The sequence below is a fragment of the Dipodomys merriami genome, unplaced genomic scaffold (assembly GCF_024711535.1).
Source record: "Dipodomys merriami isolate MVZ:Mamm:240054 unplaced genomic scaffold, mDipMer1.0.p SCAF_30, whole genome shotgun sequence".
Taxonomy (NCBI): Eukaryota; Metazoa; Chordata; class Mammalia; order Rodentia; family Heteromyidae; genus Dipodomys; species Dipodomys merriami.
In genome coordinates, this window is record NW_027204493.1 from 1257679 (window position 1) to 1276824 (window position 19146).

At 39.5% G+C, this 19146-nt stretch overlaps 1 protein-coding gene across 1 annotated transcript in view; it reads right to left on the bottom strand.

The window, feature by feature from the left end:
- Positions 1 to 4972: 4972 nt before the first annotated feature.
- The window catches only part of Golph3 (golgi phosphoprotein 3), a 34582-nt gene continuing 20408 nt past the window's right edge, over positions 4973 to 19146 (bottom strand). The window contains exons 3-4 of the mRNA XM_070040977.1: positions 16684 to 16798; positions 4973 to 6912 (exon numbers count right to left, since the gene is read on the bottom strand). Coding sequence (XP_069897078.1) covers positions 6488 to 6912; positions 16684 to 16798 — 540 coding nt within the window. The 3' untranslated portion in view covers positions 4973 to 6487. The remainder of the gene's footprint in view (positions 6913 to 16683; positions 16799 to 19146) is intronic.

A 19146-nucleotide genomic window follows, 5' to 3' on the forward strand; every position in this document is an offset into this window, starting at 1 on the left:
GCGCACAGAAACCTGGTTCTAAGCTTCTAGAGCCAACTACCAATACTTGGGAAATAAACATCAAAAAAAGCACGTGTAATTACAGCATACAAATCTAAATTTTGGAAAACTCCAAGGACTGAGGTCCAATTGCATCAACTTTACATACCTTGAGTATTTCCCAAGGGAAAAATAATATAAAGATTTGGGGGAAAACCTAGATTAAAAGAAATTGAAAAGATTAACCAGGCGCTGGTCTGGTGGCTCACCCCTGAAATCCTTAGAAGGATTTCAGCCTCCTTACTTAGGAGGCTGAGATCTGAGGATTACGGTTCAAAGCCAGACTCTAATCTTCAAGAAACCACCAGAAAACCAGAAATGGCACTGTGGCTCAAGTGGTAGAGTGCTAGCCTTGAGCTGAAGAGCTGAGGGACAGCGCCCAGGCCCAGAGTTCAAGCCTCATGACCAACAAAAAAAAAAAAAAAAGAAGAAATTTAAAAGATCTATCAACTTGCTAAGTATCTGGCTCATGCCTATAATCCCAGCTGTTCAGGAAGTGGAGACAGGAAGATTACAGACAAGGCCAACCTAAGAAAAAGATAGCAAGACCCTGTCTCAAAAACAAGCTGGGCATGGTGGCGCACTGGGTAATCAGGACCCCAGAGTTCAAAGCCAGACAGCCAGGGCAGAAGTTGTCAAGAGACCTTATCTGAAAAAAAACAAGTTAAAAACACAGAAATTGAAATCTGTGGCACAAGTAGTAGAGTACTTGACTAGCAAGCACAAGGCTAAAAGAAAACTGTTAATGATAGGTCAGGACAAGTATTTTAGAGGTTAGGAAGACTATAACTGGGAGGAAGATTCAAATAGTTTCTGGATGCCAGTCAAGGTTCTAACTCTTGATCACATGTGTAATGGCTGTAGGCATATTTGTCTTAAAATAACTCATTAAGTTATAATTTCCCACCACCCCTAGTACTGAGACTTTGACCTCAAGCTTGTTCACCTTGCTTGCTCATGAATGGTCTCTACCACTTGAGTCATGCTTCTAAGTCTGGCTTTTTGCTTCGTAGTTGGAGATACAGAGTCTATGGTCTTTTCAGTAATGCTCCAGGTCGTAACCTAAGTAGCTGTTAGTCAAGAGCAGTCAACACATGACTCTAATCTACACTATGGTTTTTCATTTGTACTTCAATCACAGTTATATACAGATATGTTCATAACCTATACATTCCATTTTTCCATTTTCCCCAACTTTATAGATATTTCAACTCTAACCACAAGGCCCATTTCTTTAGTAGGACAATTAAGTTCTCTACCAATTCCATATTTAAGCACCATGTTACACTTCTGATTACAAAAGAAAGCGTAAGAAAAACTTACCACATGCCACCTCCAAAGACACAAACACAGGGCCAAGTCCTGTTGAAACATATAAAAACCAATGCCATTTACAAAAAATGGATAAAGAACATAAACAAGGGACAGTAACAAATTATCAATAAATATACTAAACATAATCAAGCTCTTCAGTTAAAACTTCATAATTATCCCTTATTGAAGATACTCTCTTCAATACTGCCTAGGGATAGAGGCCAATATTCATGTTGCTGATAAGAGAATAAGTCAATATGAATTTTAGAAATCAATTTGACTTTGTCTTTTATATATGCAAAGTATGTTTTTTGGGCAACTATGTTTCTATTCTTCCTATAGAGGGAGAGGGGGAGGGGAGGGAAAGAGATGGAGAGAGGGACAAAGGGAGAGAGAGAAAGAGAGAGAGAGAGAGAGAGAGAGAGAGAGAGAGAGAGACCTGAGCACCAATAGCTCACACCTGTAATCCTAACTACTCAGGAAGCTGAGATCTTAAGATGGCAGTACAAAGCCAGGCCGGGCAGGAATGGCTGTGAAACTCTTCTATCCAATTAAGTATCCAAAAAGCCAGAAGGGGAGCAGTAGCTCAAGTGGTACAATACCAGCCTTGAGCAAAAAGCTTAGGGATAATGTCCAGGCCCTGAATTCAAGCCCTAGGGCCACCCCCCCCCTTATAGACAACATGTATAAAAACATGTTTTACTGTTTGTCATAGTCCAAATGTTCATATTGGGAAATCTTAAGCTATACAATGAAGCCATTTAAAAGAATAAAACTGAGCCAGGCACTAGTGGCTCACCCCTGTAATCCTAGTTACTCAGGAGGCTGAAATCTGAGGATCGCAGTTCAAAGCCATCTGGATAGGAAAGTTCAAAAGATTCTTATCTCTAACTAACCACTGGAAAGCCAGAAGTGGACCTGTGGCTCAAGTGGTAGAGCACTAGCTTTCAGCAAAAGAGCTCAGGGGCAGTGCCTAGGCTCTAAATTCAAGTCCCACAGCTGACCAAAAATTGAATATAAATAAACAAATCTCTCTACAACTTAACTGCAAAACACAAATCGTATGTCAGTGATGTTAGAAACAGTCACGTTATGTCAACATTCTATTAGGAGTAAATACATATAGGATTTTAACAATGGCTAAGAAGGTGTGCACAATGAAACTAAGTTACCACTCATACCCCTTTGAAAGATAGTACGCATGGTTAGTACCCATATTTTGTGATACTACTAGTGAATAGATGGCATCTATACAGAACTTACCCAAGGCAGGAGCATAATTCTGGGACTTGATCGGCCAAGTTTGTTGATTATCTTGATATGGATGAAATGCAGCATATTAATTGACAATATAGATTAACACAAAATGGAGAGGCCATCGAGGCAGAAACTGAATGAAGTTCATAAAGATCTCACATAAGCCAGAAGGCTGAGATCTACCTGGCCAGAAAGTCCATGAGATTCCTATCTCCAATTAACTACCAGAAAACCAAAGTGGTAGAGCACTAGCCTTGAGCAAAAAAGCTCTGGGATTGCTCCCAGGCACTGAATTCAATCCCCATAACCAACCAAAAAAAACAACAAATCTTACACAAAAGGGCAGTGTCCATGCTGTTAGAGTAAGAGTAGCCATGCTTGGCAGTTAATGGACTTGTGTCACTATCAGGAGAGGTGTCACCACTGACCCTGTATTGTCACTTAAAAGGTCAGGACACTAGCCCTTCTTCTTTTGATAGTGACCAACTCCAAGGGTTTACTATCTTATATAGATTATTTGTACCCATCTTTCTACAATAATGAAAAGAGTTACAGAAGCCGGGTGCCAGTGGCTCAAGCCTGTAATCCTAACTACTTAGGAGGCTGAAATCTGAGGATCACGGTTCAAAGCCAGCCCAGGTATGAATGTCCATGAGACTCTTACCTATAATTAATCACCAGAAAACTGGAAGTGGCGCTGTGGCTCAAGTGGTAGAGCACTAGTCTTGAGCTGAAGAGCGCAGGGACAGTGCCCAGGCCCAAGTTCAAGCCCCAGGACCAACAAAAAAAAAAAAAAAAAAGAGAGAGAGAGATACAGAGAATAGTCAGAAGTCACTAGTCAATCTTGCCTCTGTAGGCCAGTGGTGTTTTCTGATATAAGTGAGTGGTTCTTTCCTCTAAAACACATACATTAGTCAAGTTTTCATATTCCAAATTAGTTTATTCAGGGACTGGGAAGGTGGCTCAGTGGTAGAGTGTTTGCCTTGCAGGCATGAGGCCCTGGGTTCGATTCCTCAGCACCACGTAAGCAGAAAAAGCCAGTAGTGGAGCTGTGGCTCAAGTGGTGAGCGCTAGCCTTGACCTGAAGAGCTGAAGGACAGCCCCCAGGCCCAGAGTTCAGGCCCCACAACTGACCCAAAAAAAAAAAATTATTTATTCAAGTTATCCTGATAGCTTTATTTGCACCACCAAAGAGTTTTTACATTCTTGCTCTTCTGGTTCTACTTTTCCTGGACAAAAGAAGCCTCTTACTAGTGCCCATTTAAAAAAACACTGTAGCTGGAGAGCATCTAAGTAGCTTGAGCCAGCTACTAAATAATGTGAGACTGAACAATCACCCTAGGCTTTTTCTTCATTAAATGAAGATTACTAACTGGAGTTCAAAATGAGATATATATTTAAAAAAAAAAAAAAAAACAACTTCACCAGGCCCAAAGTATACACTTAGATTTAGTAAGCTTATATTAGAGTATTGCACTAGATCGGGTTGCTTTCAGAAATACTGGTAAGTTCAATATATTAAGCTGCCAAAAAGAAATTCTCTGCACAGAAGATTAACTCACCCCTCATACAAATCCACTGCCTGATTGCTGGGTTTGATGGCTTTTAACCAAAATGCCATTAAGCAGTGAAATTACTGCTTATTTCCATGGACACAATCACTCCTACTTTAAAGAGAATAATAAACAGCCTTTGTGCGAAAATGAGTCCTAAATAACTACCACCCCTCCAAAATATACTATCATTCTTCCCTTCAAAATGGAGAAGTATGTCCTGAATCAGGACCACAGGCAAGCAGTGCCAGTGTGAAGAAGTATGGGCCAGGCTCTTGTCCCTCAACCCTTGCTCAAAAATACTGATCTGGCTGTCAAAGTGAATAACTTAGAAACATCCATTACTTGGCTTCTTAAACCTTTTCCGAAGAAAAACAAACCATTTCCACCTGCAAAGAAATGTTATTATAATACTGTTTCCAGTATTCATCTCATGTGAAGAAATTTTACATTAATAGTTTCTATACTACATTACCAGAGAGAAAAAAGAGGTTGTTCTAATGGACAGAAAAATCTCTTTCCCCATGCACTACCTACAGAGGCTAGTCCATGGCCAACTGCCTGTTTCTGTAAAGTTTTATTGCAACATAGCCTCACTCTTTATCGTTATTGTCAATGATAGCTTTAATTCAGTAGAGGGAGTAGAGCAGTTGCCAACAAACACCATATGTGGTTCACAAAACCTAAAATACTATTCTGGTTCTAAGAAAAAGTTTGCTGAACCTTGCACTGAAATATTATAATGTTAGACAAAGTAAAATTTCATCTGAAAGTAACTGACAACACAAAAATACGAATGACAGGCTGGCTGTGATTCAGGCACTTTCAAGATCATAGTTTATTTATTACTTCAGATAAAAAGATAGTATACATATTAGAGAATCCCTTAAATTCAATTCTAGAGTTATACACCATCTAGTTCTTTTGCAGTGAATGTTAACCAAAAATTTCTAAACACCTGAAAGCCCCACTATTAACATGAACTATGGTAATAAAAAATTTGACTTTTAATTTGTTCAATGTATAGTATTTACATTACGAAACCAATGGTGGTACAATAGCAGTGATAAAGAAATCATAAAAATAAACTTTAAAAAGCAAAGGTTTATAGCCTTACAATGTGCTAATTATAACTGCATATAAAAAATTAAAACAGCAGAGCTTTCTATTACAAAATTCTTAATCATCTGAGTTTGTAGTCATTACTTGCTACCAATTTACATGCAACATCTGCTAGGACTGACATTTGATTTTTTTTTTTCCTCCAAGAAAGCATGAGTAGATAAATGATATTTCAGAGCAGACATTAATTTACTTCTGGTCAGAAAAAGAAAAAAATTGTACTCAAGATTAGTACTGGTCACAGGCCTCTTCCCTACAGAAATCAAAAAAACAGTTAAGACCAAAAACATTTTTTAAAAATTAAAAATCCAAAAAAGAGATGCATAGGCAAAAAGTACCATGAATGGCACAGCTCAAAAACTCCTAGAACCGGTCAGGCATACACCTTTTTCTCTCTCCTTCAATGAGAGGACTATTTTTGCCATCAAGTAATAATGACCAAAGTGAGGGGCACCAGGTGTAAAACTAATTAAATCTTGCAAAACACTAAGATGGGGACTGGGTGGCCAGAAGGGGCAATTTATATATAATTCAAACTATATACAGTGTAAGTGGAATGCAGCCCATCCCAAACTGGCTCTGTGAAACAATTGGACCTTTATGATTTAATAGTTAAAATTATAACAGGTGTAATAATACAAGAGATTTACATGGGAAGCAAAATCCAAGGGGCATTTTATATTAAGTATCTACTGTGCTGTTTCAATTTAAAAATAATTTTGCTAAGTATACATCTCAACTGAGGTCTATGTATAAAAAATGTCCTAATAGATACAGATATTTACCTTTGGTGAGTTGAAGGCCTTGTTGTGACTTCTGTCTGAATTGCAGGCAGAATGCCAGAGAGATGCTCATGCACATGTGGGAAAACTCACGCTGAGGTAATCCAAAAGCTGTGCATGCGAGGTGACTGGAGGTACTTTGAAAGTCAAAGTATACCAGAAACCCGGAACAGGTAACAGTGAGAATGGCAACAGGGAATGGGATGCCAATATGGCAGTACATTTGTTAAAAACAGAAAGAGGAAGGCCTCTCGTACCAGCAGAATCCTCCATACATACAAAAAGGAAATAGCCACCCACTATCTCTTAAAACAAAAGCCAATTATAGTGTGGGAAAAGTACAAACTGCAGAAAACCAGAAGTCAATAGAAGAAAAACTACTGGTTTACATGAGAAAGGAAACACTTCATTCTAACAGAGTTACTTGGTGAAGGCTGCCACCACTGCCCACAGAACCTCATTGGTGTTGGCCTTCAGACATTCCACTTCTGGGTCTAAGTCGAGAAGCTGCCGTACTCTCTTGGTGGCTAAATCATACTGCTCGTCCAGAAGAGGAGCAAAAGCATTCTCCAGAACATCTGAGGCATGGGCTAGGTAAATGAGGGCCAGCAAGCGCTTGTCCATGCGGTGAGGGTCATTCACCCACTTGTCAAGAACAGCTTCTTGTACCTTCTTGATGAGACGCTGCTTAATATTGTTATTGGTGAGAGGATGTGTCGTCATGTCAAATAGTAGGAAGTTCTGTTTCTCTGTTGTCAGTACACCCTTTTCTACCAGGTTTTTAGCTAATCGTTCCCGTACATTTCTTAACTGATAATGCAGTTTTAATGGATTCCACGTCTCACCTAAATGAAAGATTTCAAAGTTAGAAATGATGAGTATTACTTCCTAATTTACCAAAGTTTTGTTCTGGGAAGGTGGCTCAGTGGTAGAGGCTTGCCTTGCATGCATGAGGCCCTGGGTTCAATTCCTCAGCACCACATAAGCAGAAAAAGCCGGAAGTGGCACTATGACTCAAGTAGTAGAGTGCTAGCCTTGAGCTGAAGAGCTGAGGGACAGCACCCAGGCCCAGAGTTCAGGCCCCACGACCGACCCCCCCCCCCAAAAAAAAAGCAGTAAAATTTGATTCTTCTCTAGAAATAAAAGCTTTCTTCCAGCTAGATCATGAAATTCTTAACACTGGTCCTTTGAATTCTTAAAGTACCTGGACATTCCTGAAAACAGTAGTCATCACTCAAAAGTCTCAAAAAAAAATATTTAAGGGGTTGGGAAGGTGGCTCAGTGGTAGAGCGCTTGCCTTCCATGAGGCCCTGGGTTCAAATCCTCAGCACCACATAAGCAGGAAAAAAAAAAGCCAGAAGTGGTGCTATGGTTCAAGTAGTAGAGTGCTAGCCTTGAGCTGTAGAGCTGAGGGGCAGCGCCCAGGCCCAGAGTTCAGGCCCCACAACTGGACCCAAAAAAAAAAAAAAAAAAAGACTACTTGTAAGTGGTCTTCAAACCAAAGCTGCCCTTAACCTAGTGAAGAAATGAGCCAAATAAAAGATTATGTTCTCATCTCCTTCCAGATGTTGTCAAAAGACAGCCAATAGAGATAGGCCCTCAAGAGGCAGAGGCAGAGCAGTGACTCAGGGTGGTAATCCCATCTTAGAAGATAGAGATTCAGAACATCACAGTTCCACACTATCCTAGGCAAAAAGTTTGCAAACCCTCACCTTAATTAAAAAGCTGGGCATGATGGCATGTGTCTGTCATTCCAGCTATATGGGAAGCAGAAATAGTATCAAAGCCCAGGCTGCATAGGACCTAAACACAAACCCTATCTCAAAAATAACCAAAGCAAGAAGGGTTGGGGGCAAGCAGATGACTCAAGTGGTAAAATACTTGCCTAACAGCACAAGACCTTGAGTTTGAACTATATTATACTGCTCAAAAAACAAGAGGCAGGAGGGGCTGGGATGTAGCTCAGTGGCAAAGCGCTTGCCTAGCAAGTGCAACGTCCTGGGTTCAGTCCCCAGTACTAAAAAGAAAAGACAAAAAAAATACAGTTAAAAAAAAAAATAAGAGGCAGAAGTAGCAGACAAACCATGTATTCTAGGACAGTGTGGACTGCACAGCAAGATCCTGTCTTTAAAAATGACAATTATGGAAAGGAGATGGCTACAATGCTTGATAAGAAATGTACTCATTATCTTGTCCATGTAATTGTAACCCCTCTGTACAGCATTTTCACAATAAAAAATAAAGTGGCTGATTCTACTTAAAAAAATAAAAATAAAAAATAAGTAAAAATGACAATTATGGCCAGGTGCCAGTGGCTCGTGCCTATAATCCTAGCTACTTAGGAGGCTGAGATCTGAGATCATGGTTCAAAGCCAGCCCAGGCAGAAAAGTCCCTGTGAGTCTCTTATCTCCAATAAACTGCTTTAAAAAGGTGGGAGTGGCATTGTGGCTCAAGTAGTAGAGCACTAGCCTTGAGTACCCAGAGACTCAGGGACAGTGCCCAGGTCAAGCCCCATGATTGGAAACACACACACACACACACACACACACACACACACACACACACACACACACACACACACACACACACACACACACACACACACACACACACACACACACACACACACACACACACACACACACACACACACACACACACACACACACACACACACACACACACACGTATATATAAATGCAATGATGAAGATGAAGATGAGGCTAAGAGAAACAAAATAAAAGGCTTTACTATAAAACACCAATCTGTAACAAATTGACAAGAGGAAAAGAGCTTCCTTGATTATATGCTATTCCTGAAACTGTCACACATACAGCCACACACAGAACACAAAACACATACACAGACAGAAAAATCCATGTAAACAATGCTATTCTTTGATGAAAAGTAACAAGAGGACAAAAGAATTTCTCAATTTTCGTTTTATACACACTTCCTTGAAACAAATATTTAAAATAAAACAAGTTTTTTCACTAAAGTTTTTACTTTATAAGAAGATTGGCCCCTCTGTACAGTATGTTCACAAAAAATTAAAATTAAAAAAAAACATTGGAAGAAAATACATCAAAACATTAGCTATCTGAGTGACAAATATTATTTTGTATTTTGTTTTTTTAATAATCTCCAATAAACATAAACTATTTTTATAATTTGGAGGAAAAAAAAAACTCAGCACGTTCCTAAATTAGAACATGTTAAAGATCAACCACAGATACCTGATTAAACTCAAAAGCTCCAAGGCTGAAATTTTTGTAATACTGAGGGAAAATCTGAAACTGGTTTTTCTTAGTACTGAAACCATTAACTACATGGAACTATTAAACTTTAATTTAAAAGTTTAGTTCTTCAACTGCACAAGTCACATTTCAAGTACAAATGGCCAAATGTAGCCATTAGCTACTGGCTACATAGCACAGGAACAGAACATCTTATGCATCACAAAAATTCCTAGTAGACAGTAACGCTTAAAGTACATTACTGTTCAGATGGCCATAGACAAGTACTTTACCACATGACTTAGTAAACTGATCAATCTGGGACTTACCCCCTAAACCATAATTAAAAATCTGAAACAACTAGTTTAGAGTATTGGTCATAAGGCAGCCTGAGGGGAACCTAAGTGAGGCCTGTGTGATTGCCCAATCTTAATACCTGAAGGCACACCAAGAGGCCATAGAGCAACAAAGAAGCAGAGCACAGCCGTCACTATGCATTAACAAGTTACAGACAGAGGTTAGAGGTCCGGTCAGCTAAGATAGCAGGAATGTGTATGGTCCAGTTCTATCACACGGGGAAAAAAAAGCTTTACAGAGAAAGGAAGTCTAAAACCCTATATGCTGTTCCCTGGAGTCTCTGGCTAGAAAGTAAGCCACATGTGTTAAGATGAGACTCCACAAAGCTAAGCAAAGAACAGCTATCAGAAAAGTTGTAAGAGTTCACCTAGATGTGAGAAAAACAAAACTTTTGAGTGCCAACTTGTCTGAGAAGCAAGGGTCCACTGAACACCCAGGACATGCAACAAAGACTCCAGGGGAGCGCATTTCCATAGGAGCTAAGCTAGCCCTGAATACTGACCACTCTGATCCTACCCTAATGAAGCTTTAAAACAAGGTGCTCTACAAGCAACTTAGAACTGTCTGCCAAAACACTGCTTCCCTCCCCCCTTTTTTTTTTGGTTAGTCCTGGGGCTTGAACTCTGGGCCTGGGCACTGTCCTTGAGCTCTTCAGCTCAAGGCAAGCACTCTACCACTGGAGCCACAATGCCACTTCCAGTTTTCTGGTAGTTAATTGGAGATAAGAGTCTCATGGAGGGCTGGGAAGGTGGCTCAGTGGTAGAGCGCTTGCCTTGCATGCATGAGGCCCTGGGTTCGATTCCTCAGCACCACATAAGCAAAAAGAAAAAAGCCGGAAGTGGCACTGTGGCTCAAGTGGTAGAGCGCTAGCCTTGAGCTGAAGAGGGAAGGGACAGCGCCCAGGCCCAGAGTTCAGGCCCACGACTGGACCCAAAAAAAAAAAAAAAAGTCTCATGGACTTTCTGTTCAGGCTGGCTATGAACCACAACCTTCAGATCTCAGCCTTCTGGGTAGCTGGGATTACAGGTGTGAGCCACAGGCACCCAGCTTATCTACCAAAACAAATTCAACAGCTCTTCTTTAAAAAAGACCACAAAGTCCAGTATTCAACAATCTAATAATCACAATGTCCAGCACACAATGGAAATAGCCCTGTTAGACTCAACCCAGAAATGACTCAAATAATGGAATTAGCAGACAAGAACTTAAAAACAGCTATTATACTATCTATGTAATTCAGGAAAATATATATACATTGAAGAGAAAACAGGAGCTTTATTCTTAAAAAGTGGCCTGAAACTGCCATGTTACAATTTATTTTGAGAAAGTTAGGACTGAATTACAGTCAAAAATCATGTAGTACAAAGTTATAGATTACTATAACCAAACACCTCATGGTTGTTTTTTTTTTAAGTATATTTCTCCCTCAAATGAAAAGGCCAGAAAAATAAATCTCCACAAAATAAAACCAATAGTTGTATTCAATTTCCTCGCTAATTTCAAAAAGGAAAGAGCTGAAATGTATCTGAACTCATGAGATTAGCCAATCAACTTGGGTGAAATGGAATCTGAGTTGTTTTTATTTGCATTTCCTTTATGGTCAAGGAATTTGCCATCCTTATCTCTTCTGATAAGTTTCTCCTTATCTCCTTTAGTGCTCAGTTTATTCATTTGGGAGGGGTTATTTTCTTGAATTCCTTGTATATTTTGGATTTTAGGCCTTTGTCTGGTTATATTTGTGGTAAATATCTATTCCCAGTTAGTTAGCTGTCTTTCTAGTTTAGTAATTATGTCCTTTGCTCTGCAGAAACTTTCTAGTTTGATATAATCCCATTTGTCAAGTCTCTCTGCTGTGCCCCTGGGACTCTTTTCAAAAGAGTATGTATGCCTATGAGATCTAGTGTTTCTCCTACTCCCTCTTGCAGTAGAGAGTTCTATTCCTCCTACTCCTCTTCAATAGTTCCAAAAGTTTCAGGTCTGACATTAAGGTCTTTGATCTACTTTGAGTTATTTGTGCAAAAACAGTATTCACTTTTAGTTTTCTGCATATGGATGCCTGGTTTTCCCAATACCAACTACTGAAGAAGCTATCTTTTTTCCCACTGTGTATCTTTGGCTCCCTTATCAAATAACTGTCAGTATAAAGTATATTTCTGGGTCTTCTTGTCTGTTCCATTGATCTTTGGGTCTATTTTTGTGCTAATACCAATCAATTTGGAAGGAAGGAGATTTAAACTTACAACAAAAAATAAAACAACCAAATTTATTGAAAAGCCTATTTTTTTTTTTTTTTGGTCAGTTGTGGGCCTGAACTCTGGGCCTGGGCGCTGTCCCTCAGCTCTTCAGCTCAAGGCTAGTGCTCTACCACTTGAGCCACAGCACCACTCCCGGCTTTCTTTCTGTGTATGTGGTGCTGAGGAATTGAACCCAGGGGCTCATGCATGCAAGGCAAGCACTCTACCACTGAGCCACCTTCCCAGCCCTGAAAAGCCTATTTTAAAAATAAGTTTAATTCTAAAATTAATTAGCTGTGCATTTCTCCTCAAAACTCTAGGTAATTATGTATTGTTGCCTTAGTATGTTTGTGTTGGCACAAAACTAAAGTATAGCAGAACAAATGACAAGTGGCTTAACTATATTCTAATTTAGTGAAAGTCAAATATGAAAGGCCTTGTGTCCCAGAGAACAGCTTGACCATCTATTGTTAAATAGTAGAGGAAAAAATAATGAAACGGATTACTTTGAGGGACCCTTAATTGAATTTCCCCTTGCAGGCCTTAAAACATAACATTCCTTTAATGCCACTACAAAAAAAGTTGTTTTCTTTTCTTCTCATGGGAAGCTAAGTAGGATTGGCAGTTTTCTGTCTACTGTATGAAGTCATACTAACACATACATACTAACATTTACCTTCATTTGGCCTTATTAAATCTTGAATAATGTAATGAATATTGGCTGTGAAAATTTTCACAGTATCCTAAGTTTAATGTTGCTACTAACAATGAGAACAGCCTAACACAGACCCACCTTTAACTAAGGTGTTCCTCTTATGACTGGACTTCCTTATGGAAAACCATTTCTGCCTCAGAGGAAGTAATAAAAAGGGATCAAGCCATCATCTTCTTTTGTAGCAATTCCCTGGAAGAGGGCAAACCATGTCTGCTCATGCCAACAAAAGTGGATTATTCCAAAGTCTTCATATATTAAAAAAAATGAAGTGGTTATTCAGATTTCCTTAGGGTTTTTGTTTGTTTGTTTCTGTCATTGGTTACAGGGCCTGAACTCTGGGCCTGGACGCTGTCCCTCAGCTCTTCAGCTCAAGGCTAGCGCTCTACCACTTGAGCCACAGTGCCATTTCCGGCTTTTTCTGCTTATGTGGTGCTGAGGAATCGAACCCTAAGGCCTCATGCATGCAAGGCAAGCATTCTACTACTGAGCCACCTTCCCAGTCCCTCTTCCAGGTATTTTTAAGAGTTAATTTGGATCTCTTCAGGTATAAAAATAAGAAAATCTTAAGGCTGAAACAATGTGAGAAATATCTCAAATGTTGAATAATATTTCCTGTGGTATAGTGGGAAAAAAGGTCCACAGAAATAAATGAGTGGGGGCTGGGAAGGTGGCTCAGTGGTAGAGCGCTTGCCTTGCATGCATGAGGCCCTTGGTTCGATTCCTCAGCACCACATAAGCAAAAAGAAAAAAAGCCAGAAGTGGCGCTATGGCTCAAGTGATAGAGCGCTAGCCTTGAGCTGAAGAGCTGAGGGACAGCGCCCAGGCCCAGAATTCAAGCCCCACAACCAGACCCTCCCTCCCTCCCCCCCCCAAAAAATACAAATTTCAGGGTATCAAGATACTCTGGCCACTCAGTTATTTTTTTGGGGGGGAGGATCCGGTCGTGGGCCTGGGCACTGTCCCTCAGCTCTTCAGCGCTCTTATCTCTTGAGCCACAGTGCCACTTCCGGCTTTTTTCTTTTTGCTTATGTGGTGCTGAGGAATCGAACCCAGGGCCTCAGGCATGCAAGGCAAGCGCTCTACCACTGAGCTACCTTCCCAGCCCCGAAATTTCTGGTTTTTATCTTTAAAAAAGTAAATAAATGTAATCCAAAGAATGTCACTCCTGAGTCTGGCATAATTATGGCACCAGTATAATGCAGGATTATGGAAAGACTACCAAAGGCACAATAAAGGTTTGATTAATCTCCAGAAGCTGTTAAAGATTTAGTTACTTTAAGACCATTGAAAATCTTTAAGGAACTAAGAAATACTTGATAAATAAACAGCGTTTAAACACTAGGTTAAAAAATGTTGCTATGATTCACTGTTTTTCCTAAGACTAAATTATTCGCTGTGTATGTAGAAAAGACCAGCTAAGTTAAATGTGCAAATTTAAATACACAATATTTATATGAACTTTTTTTTTTTTTGAGGGGGGGATCAGTTGTGGGGCTTGAACTCTGGGCCTGGATGTTGTCCCTGACCTCTTCAGCACAAGGCAAGTGTTCTACCACTGGAGCCACAGCATCACTTCCATTTTTCAGATGGTTAATAGGAGATAAAAGTTTCATGGACTCTCCTGCCCTGGCTGGCTTTAAACCACAATCCTCAGATGTCAGCAGGAACCACTGGCACCAGGCATATACCTCTTTTTTTTTTTTTTTTTTTGTAAAAGAAATCCTAAAAAGCATATATAAAGAGTAAAGTTCTTCAAAGCTAAGGTCCACTGTCCATTAATCACGCCAGTGGACAATGAATGACATACTGATAGGCATATAAAAATTTCACTGAAAGAATCATCTTCCTGGACATCATGTTATATAACTATAAACAGCTTCCTGCATCCAGTATATGTAAAACTTCAGAAATCCCTTTGTTTGGGAGGGTTGGGGGAGGAAAGATGGTACTAAAGTTTTAACTCAGCTTTGTGCTTGTTGGGCAGGGGTTATAACAACTGAGCCACACTTCCAGCCCTTAAACATTAATAGCTTTTTAAAATTTTTGTGTATGTATGCCAATCCTGAGCTTGAGGTTGGGGCCTAAGCATTGTCCCTGAGCTATTTTGCTCAAGGCTAGCATCTATCATTTGAACCAGCCACAGTTCTACTTCCAGTTTTTTGTAGTAATAAGATTCTCAGACTTTCTTGTCCTGGATAGCTTTGGACCACAATCCTCAGACCTCAGCCTACTGAGTAGCTAAGGACTACTGGTATGAGCCTCAAGTGCCTGGCAGCTTTTAAACCTTTTTTAAAATAACTTTTTAACCCTCTCGCTGCTCTTTTCTAGCTCTCTCTGCTCTTTTTTTAGCTCTTTCCTCTCTCTTTCCTCTCTTTCCCAGCTCTCTCTCATTCCCAGGCCTTTCCTAGCCACGTGGAGTGCCAACCTTGCCTGGTCCCAGCAGGTCTACTGAATAAACCTACCCCTTACCTGAAATAAATAAATAAATAAATAAATAAATAAATAAATAAATAAATAAATAAATAAATAACTCTTTAATAATTTTTTCTTTTGTAAATTGTATTAAACTTATTTATTTCTTGTTTTATGTGGTACCAAGGAATCAAATGAGAGAGCCTTATATATGTGAGGCAAGTAGTCTACCACTAAGCCACATTGCCAGCCCAGCTTTTAAACTTGTTAAAAGAAGATTTTAAGGGCTAGGGCTCAATTGGTAGAACACTTACCTAGCATACACAAAGCCAAATTCAAACCCCAATACCATTAAAAAATAGAAAAAGTCTTTCTTTTGAACTTATGTACCTTTATTAATTCTTTAATAAGACATAATATGTCTAAATTGTATAAAACTTTAGCACTGTAACATATATCTACATTTAAGTAATAAAATGACCCACTGGGGGGAAGCTGGATGTGAAGGGTAAACAAAGGAGGAGGCTGCAATGCTTGATAAGAAATGTACGCATTATCCTGCCCATGTAATTGTAACACCTCTGTACAGTGTGTTCACAAAATAATAAAATAAAATAATAAAAAATAAATAAAATAAAATGACCCACTGTATATCCCTTCCTCAAGAAACCTCTTTCTTCATTAAAACCCTTTGTGTTAAAAACCTCTTATTTTTATATTGTTTCCTGTGTGTCACCTCTGCCTCAGACCCATGCTAATCACTCTTGTTTTCTTCACGTTTCCCTTAATAATACAGTACAGCATACCAGACTGACCAACTTTACCATACTACCTCTACTCCTAAAAAGTAGGCTTCCTTTTGTTCAGTTCTTACCCTTCCTTCTAAGATCAAATCTAAGGACCACTTCCTTCTTCAACTAAAGTTCCTAAGGATTCATTTTATGAGTTATCTAACTTGCAGAGAACTATACTGCTAAATTTTCATCTTTTACCAAATTATTAGACAAATGTGACTCTCAAATTGATTTTAAGGTTCTTTCCAGACATCTTTGTCAGAACCAGGTACAGTGTCCCATACCCATAATCCTAGCTACTTAGGAAACTGACAGAAGGATCATGGTTCCAGGCCACTATGACAAAAAGTTCACAAGACGTCACTTTCAAACAATAAAAAGTCAGGCATACTTTTTTTACATACCTATTAGCCCAGCTACAAAATATGTATAAATAGGAGGTTGTGGTCCAGGCTGTCTGGCAAAAGACAAGATTCTACTTCAAAACTAACTATAGCGAAGATGTTAGCCCTACCACTTGAGCCACGGTGCATGTCCAGCTATTTGTGATTAATTGGAGATAAGAATCTCATAGACTTTCCTGTCCAGGCTGGCTTCAAACCATGATACTCAGATCTCAGCCTCCTGCATAGCTAGGATTATAGGTGTCAACATTGGTGTCCATCTTTACTACAGTAAGCCCAGGCAGAGTGTGTGTTCCCATCTCCATTTAATGAGCAACATACCATGAACCTGATAAATCTAAGACTTGTTAAACCTTCAAATTAAATAGCAATCTCCTGTTCCATAGGTTCCTTTCAAAAGGTTTTTAAGTTTTTATACTCTTTTAAATGGGATTCAATGTCTAATTTTTACATAGCAGCTTACCACTAAGTAACTCAATCCAGTTCTGGACCGTTTCTGGAGGCTGAGTCTCCTTAACGTGCTTGAGAGCTTCATCAAGAAGAACATCCCCTGTTGGAGCATCTGATTTACAGATCACCTAAAATAGAAGCAATAAGAAATGACCCATCAATGCCTCTTTTCTGGTACAAAATCAGTAAACAAAAAAAATGAGTTAGGCAAAAAATTAATGATTGGTGTTCCTGCAACACCAATGTTCAGATTTTTAACTAATCCTGTGAAGGAATTTAATACTTAAGCAAACCAAACTAGCTACAACTGAATGAAAGAAAATAAAACAACTACATCTTAAGTTAAAAAGCAAAATCCAGTTCTGTTTACTATCATTCCATTTGGTCTGTACTTTCTGCTATCTGATAACAGAAATTCATTTTAACACTTTAGTTCCAAAAGTAGACTCAAATCATAAGGTAAAGTTCAATATATATTAAAAGTGATATTTCTGCCAGGTGCCAGTGGTTCTCATCTATATCTTAGATACTCAGGAGACTAAGATCTGGAGGATTTTGGCTCTAACCTAGCCAGGTTAGAAAAATCTGTGAGACTTCATCTCCAATTAACCAGAAAAATACCAGATTGGAGGCATGACTCTAGTGGTAAAGTGCCATCTGTGAGCAAGAAAGACAAGAGACAGTATTGAGGCAGAGTTCAAACACACACCACCACCACCCCATGGGGGGGGGGGGGGGGCGCGAATCTCATGCCACAAGTTGGCACTAGGCATTAGTAGAAAAACAGACTTTTCCAGTAAGAGTCATTAAAGCAACTAGCTAGCAAGTTGGCTGCTCTGAGTTTTTGCCTTGATAAAAGATTTTAAAAGAAAATATGATTGGGAATGTGGCTTAGTGAGTGGTAAGAATGCTTGCCTAGCATGCAGTGAAGTCCTGGGTTCAATTCCTCAGCATCACATAAACAGAAAAGGCTAGAAGTGGCACTATGGCTCAAGTGGTAGAATGCTAGCCTTGATCAACAAGTTTGATTATACAAAACTTTAATCAGGCCTATTGGCTCACACCTGTTAATATCCTCGCTAATCAGGAGGCTGAGAGATCTAGAAATTGAGGTTTGAACCCAGCCTGGGCAGGAGAGTCCATGAGACTCTTGCCACCAATTAATCACCTTGGCTTCTTTGTTCAAGGCTGGCGCTTTACCACTTGAGCCCACTTAAGGATATAATGAAGCCCACTTTTCAAACGTGCAAAGATGATTAAAAAGGAACTGGGTAGGGGGATAAAAGATTAAGGGGGTAAAATATATTAGAAACATGTATCATTGTGAAGTATCACTGTGAAATTCTCCACTCTGTATAACTAAAATAATCTAATAAAAATATGAAAAAAAGGCTGGGTGCCGGTGGCTCATACCTGTAATCCTAGTTCCTTAAGAAGCTAGGATCTGAGGATCACAATTTAAAGACAGCCATGGCAGAAAAGTCCCTGTGAGATTTTTTTTTAATCTCCAATTAACCACTCAGTAGTAGAGCTATGGCTCAAAGTGGTAGTGCCAGCCTTAAGTAAAAGAGCTCAGGGACAGTGCCCACGCCCCCAGTTCAAGCCCCACATCCAACCAAAAACAGGGGGGAAAATAGAAATTCCAAAATAAAACTCCCATGCAAAATATTTTCTATGGCACATACCCATAATCCTAACAGGGAACCTGAGGCAGAAAGATGGGAAAGTTTAAGGTCAGACCTGGTTTACAAAGCAAGTTTCAGTCTTGCTTTGCACTATAGTCACACCGTCTCAAGGGGCAGGGAGGGGAGGGGGAAGGAGACTAAAATACTATGTTTTGGAGGAATTGAACCCAGGGGTACATATACTAAGCACACACTCTACCACTGAACCACCTACTTACAATCCACTAATGCTTACTTTTTTGCATATAGTTTTTCATGATTACATTAATGCTTTTCTTTCCTACAAGATAATTATTCTCTATAGCATATAAATTAAAAGTATGAAGTGGTTTATCCCTGTAATTTCAGCTACCTGGGAAGCAGAGATCTGGAAAACACTCCATAGCTAGGTATTGTGGTACACACCTATCATTTCAGCTACACAGAAATAATTTGTCCAGGCTCTCCTAAGCATAAACACAAAATCCTACCTCAAAAATAACTGAAGCAGCTAGGTGCCAGTGTGTGTCCCTGTCATCCCAGCTGCATGAAAGGCTGAAATTAGGAGGGTTGAAGTTCCCAGGACAGCCCAGGAAGAAAAGTTATAAGACTCCATTTCAAAAGAAGGTGGATGTACACCTGTCCTTCTACCTACATTAGGAAACCTTAAACAGGTGGATCAAAATCCAAGCATTCACTCCAATCTCAAAAATAACTAGATGCAGCCAGGTACTGGTGGCTGTAATCCTAGCTACTCCTGTGCCTGAGATCTGAGTACTACAGTTCAAAGCCAGCCCAGGCAGGAACGTCTA